This window comes from Dreissena polymorpha, chromosome 6 (assembly GCF_020536995.1).
Source record: "Dreissena polymorpha isolate Duluth1 chromosome 6, UMN_Dpol_1.0, whole genome shotgun sequence".
Classification (NCBI taxonomy): Eukaryota; Metazoa; Mollusca; class Bivalvia; order Myida; family Dreissenidae; genus Dreissena; species Dreissena polymorpha.
The window spans coordinates 75021954-75040634 of NC_068360.1; the positions used below are offsets into that span (position 1 = coordinate 75021954).

The 18681-nt window shown below is 36.5% G+C and overlaps 1 protein-coding gene across 4 annotated transcripts in view; it reads right to left on the reverse strand.

Moving 5' to 3' along the window:
• Positions 1-2812: 2812 nt before the first annotated feature.
• Positions 2813-18681, reverse strand: part of LOC127834131 (sodium/hydrogen exchanger 1-like) — a 76699-nt gene continuing 60830 nt past the window's right edge. For 2 of the 4 annotated variants that reach the window (XM_052359761.1, XM_052359762.1), the window contains exon 21: positions 2814-3776. In XM_052359761.1, coding sequence (XP_052215721.1) covers positions 3039-3776 — 738 coding nt within the window. In that variant the 3' untranslated portion in view covers positions 2814-3038. Of the gene's footprint in view, positions 3777-13429; positions 16875-18681 lie in introns of those variants that run through there. The other 2 variants (XM_052359760.1, XM_052359763.1) reach the window with 2 other exon arrangements.

Below are 18681 nucleotides of genomic sequence, written 5' to 3' on the forward strand. Positions count from 1 at the left end.
TATTTTTAATGTTTCTGTGGTCAAATAAATGAAGGTTATTTATAAATGCCATACTTTGCCAGAACATATCTTTATAACAGCAAAATGTGTATTGTAGCACAGATAATCCATAGCAAGATATATCAATTGTGGGTATAAAATGTAATATTTCAGCTAAAATAACAATGCCGCAGTGAGCTATACAGGAATGATAGACAGAGGAAGATACTGATTATAACACAACACACATATTTAGGACAATAAATAAGAAAGATCACATTAAACATTGTTTTGCTGATAATATCACATCAACGATTGCTTATTAAATGGAAACAGCTCTAATTTGGTCATGAAATAAATTATTTTAAAATTAATGTTATTATTATAATATTGAAGAATATAAAATCATGTAATTGTCTGAAATACAGTTCATTAAATCTCTTATTACACATATAATATGTAAATAGCAAGTTTTTATCAATCAATTTTTGGATTGAATCAAGAATGGTTGACAATTTGGGGCTTGATTGATAGCGGTGTTCAGTGAAGAGATTTCTGATGGCAATATGTTTATTAACTTTACATATCTATAAAGTGTATGAGTGATTAGAAATGAAAAAAATAAAAATAATGTTACATAAAACATACACAATAAGTGCAATGTTTTTATGTAACACTGGACAAAGCAATGATTGTTTATGGCTGGAAAATGGTTGTAATGGATATTAATTGCACATACAAGTCCTAAAATATTGTAAAAATATGGTAAAATTTTAATGAAAGAATTGTTTAAAATCTGTATAAGTCTCAATTTTTAATCAAAACCTGCAAAAAAGATGACATATTGCACGTTCTTTAGGTCTCATTTGCTGAAAATGAAAATATATATTTTTAAAGATTTCTGGCTTTAATTATTTTGTACCAAATGAAAACCTTACGCTATAAATGGGACTATTTTAAACACTTATCTCCGTCATATCAGAGAAATTACAAAAATATTTCAAACAATAACAAGACAACAATTAACATGATCTATCATAAATAAATATGCTTTAAGGTATCCGGACAAAAACCCTCCCAGACAAAAAACCTCCTGTCATTTTCATAGGGGGCGGACAAAAACCCTCCCATGAAAAAACGGGGGCGGACAAAAACCCTCCAGTGAGGTGTCTACTATGTTGGTTTGGTTATCAATTAATTATATTTATCGCTCATCTTTTTTACGTAACATTACACTGTCTATATGTGTTCATGTTTAGGAGTGCTATGTGAACTGACTGTGTTAGATCATTGCCAGTGTTGCTTGTATTAATCTAAAAAGTCTACTACAGTGGTTTGTTTCCGAAATAAAGAATGTCTGGGGAAGCTTGTGTCCGCCTGTTATTTTTTTATGGGAGGGCTTTTGTCCGCCTCCGTTTATTCATGGGAGAGTTTTTGTTTGGCCCAGTTTTTTTCATGGGAGGGTTTATGTCAAGCCCCTATAAAACTGACACGAGGGTTTCTTTTCTGGGAGGGCTTATGTCCCATTCATGCTTTAAGACACTTGTATGGCTGGAAAAAAATTAAATCAGTAAAAGTAAATATTTTCGGCCTTTTATTGTTTTGAAAACCTTCAAAAAAGAAACAAGGATTTAAAAGGATAAGCAATTATCACACATCAGTGTTCAAACATATGTTTGTATTTAGAATTGCAGCAAGTGCACATGGATTTTATCTGCCTTATGGCACTGGCATTAGCTCCCATAAGGGGCAAGGATTATAATTGACAGATTTCGAACAAGATTTTTAACTTACTCTTCATTGTGATGCTTTTAAAATATTTTAGTGTCTTGCAAATGTTTCAAATACATGTATGCTTAATGCAATTGGAATGTTTTTGAAGGAACACAAACAAATTATACATAAATATACAGCACAGTAAAGGTTGTATATGTATAAACTATACAACAAGGAATCATCATACATTTTTATACATGCTGTTCATTAGACAAGTGATTTAAACTTCAACAATAATAACTATGTAAAACTAACATTCGAAACAAAGTCTTAACCACAATACCTTTATATCTTTATACTTATTTATATAAAAGATATGTTTAACAATAAAATTGTGACTGTTTTCATATATATAAAATAATATTAAGTAATCAAACCTATATCAAATTAACAAACATACATATGTATATAATATTAACATACAAAAACATGGATGTTAATAGGCAAACTTCAGTTTGCTAAGTGTATATAAATCAGAAACAGTGCCAAGATGGCATAAAGAGCAAATTACTCACAGTAGTATTTTAAAACAAAGAAATGAATTAGTTAAGGCTTACTGTACGCACTTGCCAAATTAGAAGCAGAATGTGGTATTGCTTATCGTGAAAAGCACTATAAGAACTTACACTGAAAACACTAAGCAGTCATATTATCGCCACCAGCAAGGTCTGTTTCCTGAGATCACTCTTATATGGATCCTAAAATACTGTACCAGTATGTAAACATAACCGTAAATGGATTTCAAGCTATGAAATTTAAGACAATATATTTACCAGTCAAAAATGTTACAATTCTAATTGTCAATCCTGACTTTTATTACAATGCTTATGTCCATTCCTTGCCTTATTACAATTCTTATGGTCATTCTTTGATTTATTGCAATTCTAATGGTAATTTCTTACTTTATTACAATTCTAATGGTCATTTCTTACTTTATTACAATTCCAATGGTCATTCCTTACTTCATTGCAATTCTAATTGTCATTTCTTAAAGTATTGCAATTCTAATGGTACATATGTAATTCCTTGCTTCATTGCAATTCTAATTGTCATTTCTTACAGTATTGCAATTCTAATAATTATTCCTTGCTCTATTCAAATCCTTATGGTCATTCGTTGCAGTTTTGGTTTTTTTTTGGTAATTCTCACAACATTGCAATTCAAATAGTCATTCATTTTAGCATAGCAATTCTTATGTATCGGAAAGAAAATTGTGGTGTACGATCAAATTTTTATTTAACTTGTGGTTACATAAAGTGTTTTTTCACTTTAGGTAAAATCTTTCACAGAGATTTGCTGTCATCAAGCTGCAAGTCATTGAGAGACAACTCCTCCAGAGGAATATCAGCCGGTGTAACAGAGTCCCTGAGTGCATTCTGGCGTTCAAGTACACTGCCACGTCGCAAAGGGGCTCTAGCCTCTTTCTGATCAACTGAACCATGACCATCCAACTTGCTTGTGCCTTGATTGCTTATTTCTTTGTTACTAGTGTCAGCAAGCTTTCTTGTGTCTGGAACAGCAGTATCAAAGCTGGCGTACTTCTTTACAGCTTTCTTTTCATTGTCAACATGAAAATCTTCTGATTGTTTGACCATTTTCTGGACTTCAGCTGCCCCAGATTTTTCTTTGGTCTCAAAAGTGACGTGTTTCTTCGCGTCTAACAATGGCTCTTGTTCGGTGACCACACGGCCGTCAGCCTCAGCTTCGAAAACATTATCAGTATCATTCAACTCAAATATGGGGGTCATGAACTCACCAGGGTCCGACGTAACCGACGCAATCGGGGAACAATCCAACGTAAGAGCCCGTTCAGCGCGCTTCTTGAGATTCACATCGGATGCTCGACGCTGCACCAAATCTCCCTCATTCTCGTTCCAAGACAATGCACGCTCGAACGTTGGGCGGACCGGATTCAGCGTGCTGAGACGCTGGTTACGCTTGTGCTTACTGCGAAGATGACCCACCACGTTACGCTTCGAATCCTGGGTGAAGTTCTTGTCGTGAAAGTTGATTGCAGTTTTCTGGAAAACATTTTTGTTAAAACATTTATATTTTGGATTTTATGGGTTCAAAGCATATCCAAACAATCCATCACATGTGTTTTGCATACCAGCCTCGATCTGGGAAAACTGGGCTAAATGTATCCCTGATAAGCCTACGCATGCATTAAGCCCTGCTTTCCCAGAGAGTGTCTAATTTACAGCTAGAAAACATAATGCCCCTTACAAAGATAACTCACATTTATGTTCAAGAATGCATGACTTACTTAATAGTTTTCAACTTGTATATATTATGTAGCCATTGTGTAAGAAACTAACTATTTGATTTTAGTGACCCAATCATGAATTTGGATTGGAAAATAATGATGGTTTGAAATAACATTTTAATAGAAAATGTCAACTTCAAAACTTTTAATCAAACACTACTTCTCTTTAACTTTATAATACTTTTAATATAATGTATGCCTTTTTGTGTTAATTATTAATATGTATGGTCAATTTGTTCATATTATGAGGTTTGAACACATTTTAATAGATGGTAATACATGTCATTTATATATATGTGAATTTACATAAAGAGTTAGTTACAAGATTCAGATAGCAGAATTGTATGTCTCTTAAATTTGACCCATGAATGGAAAGATTAATATGACACTTTTTTTAAATGTTTGCACATAGCTCTTGAAACAAATAGAATTGGTATAAGTCCATGAAGAGCATAATATTATCAGTATTTTAAACATAACAATTATATGATTAACAAACATTATTGATGTTTGAAAGAAATTAATACAGATGTATACAGTCAAACTGACCTTGCGGTCAACTGAGAACAACAGTCAACTGCAGACAATGGTTTAATTCCCCCTGACAAAAATCACTCTATATTACAAATGATAATACCGGTCAACTTTCCATTACGGCAAACAGCCAGTATATTTCAATGTCATTTTTGAACTGAGAACAATGGACACAAGTCAGTCGTTTCCAGTTGAAAAAAGTAAAAACACAAAAGAAACAGTTGCAAGTAGAATAAACAATGTGTATTAGTAGCAATTATTGGCTGCATTCATAACATTAAAACAATTGTTTAAAATAAAATTCATTTTAATTATTAAATACTTACCTTTTATCTCATGCTTCTCCTTTCCAAGGGGAATTAACTCATCCGGAATTTTAACTGGGAATCCGCCACCTCAATACCGTAATACAGGCCAGGTTAAACATAGTGCAATGCAACCTAGACAAAAATCGGTAACCAACCCTCAATATTCTTTTAATTTATATATACAAAAATATTAATCGAATAGCGGGGTGGGAGGTGGGACTTACCGATAACAGGTAAGTATTTAATAATTAAAATGAATTTTATTTAAAAAATTTGTTTTACTGTCATAAATACTGACCTGTTATCTCATGCTGATTTTGCAGCTGCGGTGGGAAGGTTCGTATATATTTTCCCAACACAGTAGAACCCATAAACAGGGTTATCAGCTAATGATAGCAAAACCCTAATCAAGGGTTATCAAGTAATCCTTGTTAAAACGGTATTAATTATGACTTCTCAAACAAAGTAATATGTCTATGTCGTAAAGAAGACACTACCGTTAGTGAAACCACAACAAGCCCAAACATATACAAATTGTATTGTTGGCACTTCAGAAAACGAAGATAAAAAGATGACAAAGGTGGTCGGATTCCTCTAGTTAAACAGACAGAGCTCTTAATTCATGCGGTCAGATCCTAAAAAGGAATGAATCCTTAGATAGAGATAAGAGTAACTTTCCTTAGTCGAGGTCTAACCCCGAGAAATAGAAGCCGCAGACACATCCCCCCCCCTTTTTAGGGAAATGAAGAGTGTCTTTTGAGAACCTCGAATGGACTTCCGACTCCCACTGCTGAGATAGAACTTCAAAGCCCTGATTGCCCATAGAAGTTTATCCTCATCTTCATGACTACCAGTTTAAGAAAAACTTGGAAACATGAAGGTAGAAGCCATATAGAGGACTTGATATTAAGCAAGGCATCCTGGCTGACACAACAAAGTGAAGACGACATTAGATCCAACTGGAATTGGTCGTATTCAACAGAAAAAGCATGAATTTCACTTCTCCGTATGGTAAAAGCCATAATAAGAAGGAAAATCGTCTTAAAATTATATTGGAACTGTTAATAAGCCTGATGAAAAAGGTTCATAGGAAGCTCATTAAGCATCCCAACATGTAACACAAGTCAAAACCGCTTAAGAAGGTAAAGGAACGAAAAACATAGTGTTGACGTTCCATAGTTTGGATCAGTACCAAAATAGGTAAGACAGCACAGAGTTGCGATGACTTACACAAAACAAGGTATACGAAAGCATAATCTCTATCCTTTGATGAAGAAAAGAACCAATTTCTTATCATCAAGAAAAAGATGAGAAAAACCTCTATGTATCTAGCAGAGTGATTAAGGTAATAACTATGCTCTCGAATACCCAGTCAAAAAAGAATTTCCATAGAACCTTTTTACAGTTCTGATGGAATTATCCTTGCACAAGTAACAAGGATTGAAACTCTAACAGAAAAATGTTCTTCTGTAGAGATAACTAAAAGTAAATAATGGCCAGACATGTAGTGGCACATGTTTGGATCAGTAAAAATATGTCTCTCTGAGATATGATATTTGACCTGTGAAGAAGTTTCCTGAAAATAATTGTACAGGAGACTTAAAAGGTCGTAGAACCATAATCCAATGGTTCATTAAGTATATTGCATGAAATTATGGCAAAAACTCAGTTATTGCAAAAACTCACCAAGAAGGCAAGATATTCCAGTTTATGTCAATGGACGAATGTATAACAAGCGCACACCCTGCTGGATCGATTTCTGTGAACTGCATTATTGACGTTGTTCAGCATACCGCTATATACTGCGATCTACGATCGCATAACGCTAATTACTAGCGTCTGATGATAAACAACATTCTTCGATATACTATGTATCAATTTTTGTACGCCATGCACATTCACTGCTACGCATGCGCAATTACATTATTTGAACCCAACGGAAAAATAATTCGACAGAAAGAACTGCAGGACAAAACGTCCAACAGGGCGTTGAGACCACCTGGTATGAGTAAGACGATTGAGAAAATTTGTTGTTCTTGCAAAGAACGAATAAGTTCCTGATTTCCAGATACAAGGAGTGATAATATGATCACCTCCGTGTCTGTAAGTAAACCACAACCGATGTGTGATAGTTGAAACCATCACAAAGGAATCGTGAAAATGTGTTGTAAATGAAAAACAGCTAAAAAGAATTTTCGCTTTTCAAGATGTAGATGTGCAGGTGATATTCATTAGGATACCACATAATGGAGAAAATCAAGATACGTTGTTCTATGTGATCGTCCCTAACCTTCTCTGCTCACATCTGTATAAGATGTAAGGAAGGTTGTGGTAGAATAAACTATATTCTTGCCAAAATAATCTTCTAGTCTAGACACCACTGAATAGTGGTAAATAATGACAAAAAGATGGAAATCTGTGTCATTGAATAATCCCGAGATTAATACAATTAACTTAAAAATAAAGCTGAAACGGACGTAAGAAAAGACGTCTCAGCAGAAAGACCGGTGACCGGACCGGTAAATACCGACCGGTGACCGGAACCATTTGTCAAGGATGGGTGGGCAAAGAAATCCCGGCAAGCCGAACTTTCCCACTCCAAACACACTTGAAAATTGGTAGTATAGGACAGTGTTTAACACTTATAAGTTTATGACCTATCTACAGAATATAGCCTCTTCTTGAACCAATAACAGGCGCCTTTAAATCCTGAATAATACAGGTCGTGAAGTCATCGATTTGCAAAGTACGGAAATATAATTGACACTGGTTCCTCCGGAATCGGAGGTGTGATGGCAGAAAAAGGCGAAAACCCTAGGAGTAACCTTAAGGGGGTCCACGCTTGCCGGTAGAATGCATGGAAGTCTTAAATTCTGACTTGATTAATCCATTTACTTCAAGACTCCTAACCGGGACGAATTCCGAAAGGAATACGACCAGTTATAGAAAGACAGCCTGTTATGGCCAGAAGTGTAATAGAAGAATAACTTTAAGATGAGGTCCCTCCAGATCCTAGGATCTAAGATCTGAGTTCAATAGCTCCCAAGCCATCTACAAGACTGTAGTCGCTATGCGGTCAATCTGATAGGCAATCCTATGTATCAGAACTCTTGTTGATTCCAGTAGCTTGAAAATATGCACTGTCTTAGGAGCAATAGAAAAGCAGAAGTCGATACGAAATGTCGTCTTGCTAATCCTGCTAGCGTCATTAATGTGTCCCAACTGTTCCGTGACACTGACTGCAAAGTCTGTAGCCGACAGGTAAAGGCGGTTAAAACAATTCATCCTTCGGGTCTCGAACATAAATTAATAGAGGTCAAATAGTAATGTTCGACCTCAATGCTAGTCTCCGAGCCCACTTCAGCCGATCTATCTGCAAGACCAGTAGTCTGCATGTAGCCGGTTGAGATAGAAGTAGAAATAACAGATATAGGTATTTCATAATCTTCTAGTATTAGTAGGTCATAACCAGCACCAGAATGGATGGTCAGGAAAATCAACCATAGACCAAGTCAGCGGAGATGATTTGGTAACCGTCGCCAGTAGAACATCAGTATAGAAAAACACAAAAAGTCATGTAGATTGTTGAATCCATAAAATATAGTATTCAATACAATCATAGCCAGGGGTATACAACTAGGTAATGTAGACGATACACGTAATACTAAAAATTGACCGATGAAAACACAGTGGAATACCGGTAATTGGTAACTAGTGACCGAACCGGACCGGTCAATGACCGGTAACTGTAGCCAGGTGAACGGACCAGTCATAATATGACCCGTGACGTTACCAGTTAAAGACCGCAAAATGGTGGAATCCATATGGTCTGATATCAATGTCAAGCACTGCTCGGAAAAGAAGATCGTGCCAAAAATCCAATCCGATGGGGATGAGACATCACTAAAGCAGACGACGAAGATTCATTCGATGAGGAAGAAGAGGAGGAAGAATAGTCCGATGATGATAACGAAGAAGAGGAGGAAAAATAATCCGCTGATAATGAACGACTACTTATTCTGACCGGTGACCAGTGATCGGTGATATGACCGATGAATGGTGACCGATGTCCGGTGATCGGGACCGGTATAATATAACTGCGTCAGAATGGAAATATCTGGTGCAGAAGAATGACCATCCACGAAGTCATCTGATAATGTTAACCGGAAAATAACGGTAGATTATCAGTATTAATAGGCATAAGTGTCCTTGTAGTCGTAGTGGAGAAAAGAACAGCTTATCCTGAAGCCTGAAAGTTAAACGAACTAGTGTTCGTATACAAATACGGCTCGGTGACTGCAACATGTGTGGATGCCATAAGAAAAACCATCACACGTGGAATGGAGACATGATATTCCTAAAGGAATAAAATGGAGAACGTCAATATGACCAGTAGGTTCATTAACGGCTACGTAAGAAGTGGCGACATCCATATAACTGTGATGCCGAAATATTGTTCGGCTACGCTGGAAATATTGTCTTCTACAATATTGTCTCCGTGAGCATTGATGTGATCGCTTACGAGCGTATCAACGCCGAGAACTGCTCAATGAAGGAGAGGTATGTTCGATAACTATCCTGTTGTGCTCAATGAAGTCCGATGATGTCTACGTGAAGGTTGACGACGTGCTCGTTTCCTGCGATGTCGAGATCTGGATCTGCTGTGCTGTCGAGATGTGGATCGGCTGCGATGAGACCGAGATCTTCTAAAATACCGTCTCCGTGAGTGACGACGTGATCGCTTATGCGAGCCGCGACGATGAGAACTGCTCGACGAAGAAGAGTGTGTCCGATGTCTACTCCTTGATGAAGACAATGTATTCGACGACGAATACAAGAATAATCCAATGATGAAAACCGACTTCTTCTTCTTGACCGGTGACTGGTGTTATCGGTGGCAGGCCTAACTGATGACTGTTGACCATTGACTGGACCGGTGATCAATGACCGGACCGGTGACATGACCGGACCGGTGACATGACCGGTGATCAATGACTGGACCGGTGACATGACCGGACCGGACCGGTGACATGACTGGTCCGGTGACCGGACCGGTGATCAATGACAAGACCAGTGACCGGACCGGACAAATGACCAGTTACCGGACCGGTGATCAATGACCGGACCGGTGACCGGACCAAACCGGTGACCGTGATCAACGTCCCCGGTGACGTACCGGTCATATCATGACCAGTGTTGTCACCAAATAATGACCATATGGCGGATGCCAAATGGTCCGACATTGGTCGATGTCCTTGACCAATGCCATCGGGCAAAGACCGGCTGACGGGTGTCGCCATATGGTCTGATGTTGACCGACTGTCTAAGAGACTTAGCATAGTACGGTGGCCATCGTGCTCGATACCCGGAGACTGATGCTGCAACTATCATCCATGGTCTGCGAAGTCACCGGGTATTTATCCACTCTTGTTTCTGCGACATTCATGTAGTCGAATATATGAAAAACAAGAGCAAAACATATTCAACCATAAACTGGTCACAGACCAGATTATCATATGGCACATAAAATCATAATTTGACCATAATGAAAATTATAATAATACTGCCGTAGATCATATATTAAACAAAAGTTTAATTCAAAACAGATGAAAACAAGGGGTGTTTGTAAAACATGCATGCCTCCCATATGGGCTGTCCGTTGTAGTGGCAGCCATTGTGTAAATACGTTTTTTGTCACTGTGACCTTGACCTTTGACCTAGTGACCTGAAAATCAATAGGGGTCATCTGTGAGTCACGATCAATGTTACTATGAAGTGTCATGATCCTAGGCAAAAGCGTTCTTGAGTTATAATCCGAAAATCATTTTACTATTTCGGGTCACCGTGACCTTGACCTTTGACCTTGTGACCTCAAAATCAATAGGGGTCATCTGCGAGTCATGATCAATCTACCTGTGAAGTTTCATGATCCTAGGAATATGCGTTCTTGAGTTATCATCCGAAAACCATTTTACTATTTCGGGTCACCGTTACCTTGACCTATGACCTAGTGACCTCAAAATCAATAGGGGTCATCTGCGAGTCATGATCAATCTACCCATGAAGTTTCATGATCCTAGGCGTATGCATTCTTGAGTTATCATCCGGAAACCATTTTACTATTTTGGGTCACCGTGACTTTGACCTTTGACCTAGTGACCTCAAAATCAATAGGGGTCATCTGCGAGTCATGATCAATCTACCCATGAAGTTTCATGATCCTAGGCGTATGCGTTCTTGAGTTATCATTCAAAAACCATTTTACTATTTCGGGTCACCGTGACCTTGACCTTTGACCTAGTGACCTCAAAATCAATAGGGCTCATCTGCGAGTCATGGTCAATGTACCTATGAAGTTTCATGATCCTAGCCCCAAGCGTTCTTGAGTTATCATCCGAAAACCACCTGGTGGACCGACCGACCGACCTACCGACCGACCGACATGAGCAAAGCAATATACCCCCTCTTCTTCGAAAGGGGGCATAAATATAATGACGATCAATTAGATTGTCATACGGAACGTAAAAATCATTATTGCACACAATGGCAAATGATAAACAATCTGTCAATAGAAGAACACGCTTTGCACGATCTCGTAACACATTAGAAGAACATGCTTTGCACGTTCTAGCAATGTATCAGAAGAGCACGTTTTGCACGTGGTCGTTCGCGCCTGAAAACACCCAGAATGGTAGAAATAAACCATTGTTCGATAAAAACAAGCATGGCTTACCATATACAAATGAAACAAAATCCATTAAATCCACACAAATTAATCTGAATGAGAAACAAGAGCACCGCCTTGGGGGTGCAGACCGCTCATCTATTTTCTTTTTAAAGGTGAAGGGACTCTCATTTTCAATCACAAAGGAGGGAGGGGTGGAGTGAAGAGGGGTGTATAGTGTGGGGTGAGGACACATAAAATAATAAAAATAAATATTTGTGTATTTTAACCGTTTAAAAAAAAATAATTTGGGGGTGGGGTGGGGAGTATAGTGTGAGGGTGTGGTGGTCATTTGTGAGATGATCTTAAAAAAAAAAAATTAGGGGGGGGGGATTCGGGGGGGGGGGGGGGGGGGGGGGGGGGGGGGGGGGGGGGGTATTCTTGGGTGCGATGGTTGGACGGTATTTCAAACATAAAATAATAAAAATAAATATTTGTGTTTTTAAACCGTTTCAAAAAAAAATTGGGGGGATGAGGTGGGGGGGGGGGGGGGGGGTATAGTGTGAGGGTGTGGTGGTCATTTGTGAGATGATCAGGGGTGGAGGGGGGGGAGGGCACGGGGGATGGTTTGGGTGGAGTCTATTGTGGTATGTCAGGTAAGAGTAGTTTTGTCAAAGTATCAATCAAATCTAATCATAAATAAAGAAGTTATGGCAATTTTAGCAAAATTTAATAAATTAAATTTAACCTTGAGAGTCAAGGTCATTCAAAGGTCAAGGTAAAATTCAACTTGCCAGGTACAGTAACCTCATGATAGCATGCAAGTATTTGAAGTTTGAAAGCAATAGCCTTGATATTTTAGAAGTAAAGTGGATCGAAACACAAAATTAAACCATATATTCAAAGTTACTAAGTCAAAAAAGGGCCATAATTCCGTGAAAAATGACAACCAGAGTTATGCAACTTGTCCTTTTACTGTACCCTTATGATAGATTGCGAGTGTTCCAAGTATGTAAGCAATATCTATGATACTTTAGGGGTAAAGTGGACCATAACACAAAACTTAACAAAATTTTCAATTTTCTAAGTATAAAGGGCCCATAATTCCGTCCAAATGCCAGTCAGAGTTACATAACTTAGCCTGCACAGTCCCCTTATGATAGTTAATAAGTGTTGCAAGTATGAAAGCAATAGCTTTGATACTGTAGGAATAAAGTGGACCTAAACACAAAACTTAACCAAGTTTTCAATTTTCTAAGTATAAAAAGGGCACAAAATTCTGTCAAATGCCAGTCTGAGTTACATTACTTTGCCTGCACAGTCCCTTTATGATAGTTAGTAAGTGTTGCAAGTATGAAAGCAATAGCTTTGATACTTAAGGAATAAAATGGACCTAAACACAAAACTTAACCGAAATTTTCAATTTTCTAAGTATAAAAAGGGCACATAATTCTGTCAAAACGCACACCAGAGTTATCTAACTTTGCCTGCCCAGTCACCTCATGATAGTAAGTAAGTGTACCAAGTTTGAATGCAATAGCATTGATACTTTCTGAGAAAAGTGGACCTAAATGCAAAACTTAACCGGACGCCGACACCAATGCCGACGCCGACGCCAAGGTGATGACAATAGCTCTTTTTTTTTTTCCAAAAAATAGATGAGCTAATAAAAAGATAGATAACACAATTTATCTATTCAAAACCCCAATCAACCAAGTGAAATAAATCGAAAAACAATATTTTAATTCAGAGCCGTAAAAGACACATATACACCTGGTCGATCAGGAAAGAATATTGAGGGTTGGTTACCAATTTTTGGCTAGGTTGCATTGCACTATGTTTAACCTGGCCTGTATTACGGTATTGAGGTGGCGGATTCCCAGTTAAAATTCCGGATGAGTTAATTACCCTTGGAAAGGAGAAGCATGAGATAACAGGTCAGTATTTATGACATTAAAACATGAGCGCGTGACAAAGTCAATTGATCTTTAAAAGTATTAAAAACAACACTTATCTGGCAAGTCTTGTTATATGGCGGCCATTAAAGGATTAGTAAATTTATACAAGATTTTGGTGTCTTTTTCCTCGATTGAAGCCATACAGTTATACCGTACTTTCAGTTTATGACAGTGAATCCTCTTTATATACTTGATCAGACATGACTTCAATGACTCATTACAATCTTTATTGAAAAATATCTCCCTATGAATGTAATAAGAACTGTCGGATATACTGAATGAATGAGATGCATGAGTAAACAAAAATATTATCGTTAAAAAACCATAAATTAAGTTTTTAAATAGGTAAGAAATAAATTTATAAGATATGTTTCTGTATTATTCAATAGAAGATATCTATGTTTTTATGCTTAGTTATTGGCAATGAGTCTTTGTTTTACACTGTGTGCGAACAACTGGGTGGAGTAAGGATGTAGCAATACAGCTACCGGCTGACCAACCATCTAAAAAGTGGTGATCCGAGAACAGCAGTCACTTGTTGACAACGGTCACTTTGACCATTTCCCTTGACTGACCACTGTTCTCAGTTTTGACTGTACAAATATAGGAAGCAGGATGAGTATAAAAACAACAACTTCATGGCAACATTTATGTTATGCAGCAGTACAGAAAGTCAAAGAAAACTTTTTCTCATGTCAAGATTTAAAGTTGTATTATGGGCATCTAACAGTATATAGGTGTCTATCGCAACCATTGTTTAATATTTTTGGTGTTTTCACTTCATATACATTTATATTTGTTAATGCAGCATCAACATACTAAAACAATATCCCAGAAAGAGACAAATAATCCATCTGAATATCAACCGTACTTTCGTTTTGACAACTGACGACAGAAATGATTCGATGTACGATGTGAGTCTAAATATAGTTTTCATGCAGATTCTTTCATACGACACAAAAACACAATTTCGTTTTACTTATCATTTCGGCTTAGAGGACTGGGTGAGTCATGTATCATATCGAAAATAATATATATTTTTATAAACAACTGGTAGCAAGATGAGTTGTAGATAACTGGTCAGTTACCACATTTGAACTAATCCGTTTGACCTGTTAATTCTGTTCAGCTCAATTCAACAGTGAAAAATGCCCATAATATCACTTAAGATCTGAATCAGTTCACCCTTAAAAAAATTAGTGTGCCTTACAGCAATATTATAGCCAAACTTTCAACGCTAGATGTGGTATGGTAACATAGATTTAAAGAGATACAAAATGCTTGTTTTTATTGTTTGTGTTACAATATACTCCTCGTGAATTTCCCCTGAGACAAATATTTACGAGCGAACACTTTATTTTTATGGGTTAAGTTTTTTTCTCAAAATATTTTTTTATTTTGAGTATTTATGTGCCTTTAAATATGAAACTGTTTGAATCCATGTATGGGTGAGCATAATAGGACTAAACACCAAAAACAAAAAGATACCTAATGAACCACTGCAATCACGGGTGTGATTCAAGAACCACTTAAGGGAAGGAAAATGACCTACCAATTATTACACTTCATGTTTTCCAAATCCCAAAAGGAAAACTTGGGAAAAAATCTTTTAATTTGCGAAAACAAGTACCGAAAACTGATTTTATTTTATTTTTTGATAAACAAGTAGCATAAGCATCACAAACAGAATAAAGTAAATGTGTAAGGACAAATTTTTATTACAGGTTATCAGTAAGTAATGAGAGTAGTTCAGGAGAGTAACAAGGATAAACAGTGCCTACCTGCTGCTATAATAATGAAAACAAAACAAGAAAGATTAGACAATAAAACTTCAAATAACATTAACCACAATCTGGGAAAATAGGGCTTAAATACATGTGCGTAAAGTGTGGTCCCAGATTAGTCTAAACGGTCCACACCGGCTAAGTAGGGACGACAATTTCCACTGTCAAGGTATTTTTCATTTCAAGGTATCTTCTTGGTTAAAAAATCAAGTTTAGACAGAAACTGTCATGCCTGATAAGCCTGTGTGGACTGAAAATTAACCCATTTAATGGTTTGGGTTATGGTTAATCTGATTACACTGCTTACATTTGATGTAGAAATGAGGGCAAAGAAAATAATGTATAAAAGAAACATTGCTATGTGGTAACAAGAGATGTGTTTGTCAGAAACACAATGTCCCCTTCTGCCCCGCTTTGAAGCCATATATTTGACCTTTGACCTTGAAGGATGACCTTGACCTTTCATCACTCAAAATGTGCAGCTCCATAAGATACACATGCATGCCAAACATCAAGTTGCTATCTGACGCGACATAGAAGTTATGAGCCTTTTTCAAAACCTAAATGTGAAGTGTGACGGAAAGACAGACAGACGGACGGACAGTTTGATCACTATATGCCCTCCTTCGGGGGCATAAAAATAAATCTTCAAAGTTTAAAATGTTAATTAGATACAGATAAGTATTAAGAATTCTCTCAAGTTAAGCTAAACAATATGCTCCCTTAACAAAATGAATGGGCATAATAATTAAATCCAAAGACATGTCATTGAACAATTAAATCGCTGAAGACACTCAAGTATAAACTCCGACGCAACTCAGTTTTCAAAATTAAGTTATAGCTTTTTATATCTCATGTTTGACATGAACACAACCCATTCAAATTTATAAAGAGCGTGTCTTAAAGCACAGGTCGAGATGTGTGTGTTTTTTTCCAAATCATTAATAAAAAAGATAATTTAAGCTTCATTTTGGGAAAACTGGGCTTAATGCATATGCATTAATTGTTTTAACAAAAAAAAAACTTTAAATCAGAAAACGTCGTCCTTGATTAGCTTGTGCACATTGCACAGGCTAATCAGTGTTCACAGGCTAATCTTAATTAAATTGCGTTAAGCACCGTTTTCCCTGAAAGCAGCCAATATGTACAGATTTCAATGATAAACACTAGACTGGCCAATGTCATCTTACAAGCTGTTAAACACTATAAATTACATACACATAATGCAGTGTACTAGTGGTGAACTATAAACAGGCAGATGCGGTGGTTAGAGCAGAAGCTCCAAGCATTTGTCGCCTGCATAATTGTACTGCATGTAGTGCAGACAGGCAGTGGTTATCTTTCCTAGCGTAACTAACATTAGACTGACTTGCAGTTATCGTTCCTAGCGTATCTAACAGACTGACTTGCAAAACTGCCTCTCTACATTAGTTATGAGCTAATGCTCACAACTAAAAACTATATTTTCTAGTTCTAGAATCAGTGATATTGATCTTTATCTTATTAGCTCCAAAAACAATCGCAAGCAATAAAGTATAGTACATGCCTATTTAAGTCTAGTGGTTACATGCTAACAGAAGAAGAGAAGATACTCACATTCTCAAACTGAAATCAGGCACAAAAGTCAGATCAGCAAGGTCCATTATTAGAGTTTACATCCACATTCAAGGGCTGTTCCATACATTCGCAAAATAATTCTTAGAAGGTGTGCAAAAAGTCAGCAATGGATATTATTACATCTTCATGGGATTAAAGAAAGTAAAATACTACAGAATATGAAAGATTTCATATAATTGAAGAAAAATAACATCTTGCCAAGAGAATTTCCACTAATTTATGGAACAGCCCAAATACAATGCAAACAAGAAACAGCAAGGTGCATAAATGAAAATAATGTTCATCAACTTAAAATACCAAGAAATAGTAAGTACTTTTTACAACATGACCTATGTTCCAGGAGTAAAATAACTTAATGCTCAATTTTGTTTATTACACAGGTGTTATTACACTAGTTATATAACTGTGAAATGACGTCATTTTTTGACGAAATGATGTCATTATTCCAGCAGTTTAACTCTTTTACAATGTGAATAAACGGTGAAAAGAGCATAAAATAAAAAGAAAATTTGTTAGTCATGTTATTAATAGAATCTTAGATTCGTGATCATTTTGTATTGAATTTATTAAACTCGTCATCTAAAGAAAGATAAAAACTCGGCAAGCATCGTTTTTATCTTTATTTAGATGACTTTTTTAATAAATTCAATACAAAATGACCACTCATGCAAGATCCTATATGTATACTACAGGAGATCAGAACTTATAAGCAAGACATCTACACTACAAAATAGGCCTTGATGCATGCTAATATGAACACATTATAAAATGGTAAAAAAAAGAAGAAAAAAAGGGCATCATAGTCCTTAAGCACTCACCTGGGTTCATGGACACCAATTATTCAAGACTTAAACATGTGATCTAGTTTTTGACCACACTTAAACCCGTTTTGAACATGGAATTCTTTTTTTAAGATAAACATTCTGTTCATGTTTTATCAAGCTTGAGTCATGAATGCTGCCCCTAAACTGGTACAATAATTTTTTTAAGATTTGACCTGGTGACCTATATATTAGTTTCCAGATGCAAGTGACCTGGATTCATACTTGGCCGTAATATTGTCATGATGCACATTCTGTGATAAATGTTGACTCGAGAGTAGTAAAAAGGTTTTCCAAATATTCAGATTGTGACATAGTTTTTGGACACACATGACACAGGTTAAAAATCAACAAAAAATAAATAAATAAAAAAATCAACATAGATAATGTCTTGACAAACATTAAAAAAATTGGATAAAATATGTGGCCTCTAGAATGGTAATCAGATATAAGTTGATGATGCACGCCACACCACCCTATACTCAGGACATAAGGGGATCACAATAGCTAACCTTGAGCACTTCATAGAAGATTAGGTAATTACAAACAAACTGAAGTTTTACAAAATAAAAGATGCAAACATACACATAATAACATGTATATAAAAAAGATGAACTGAGAGAGCAAGAAGGAGACGCCCATTTCAATTGTATCTACTGACATTATTTGGAATTGTATTCCAAAGAAATATAACTGTCAACTCCAATAGCTATAAAGAACTCTTCATTGATCCATTGGTGTTTGAGTTCAATTTGATACTCAAAATCAAACACAGATCTTCACAATTTGAGTCAGTGAAATATTTACAACTGATTTGTTTTTGTTCAAACTTAATCATTGAATATGTGTAGAACAAATATAAGAAAAAAGAGATGCGTTTGTCAGAAACACGATGCCCCCTTCTGCGCCGCATTGAAGCCATATATTTGACCTTTGACCTTGAAGGATGACCTTGACCTTTCACCACTCAAAAT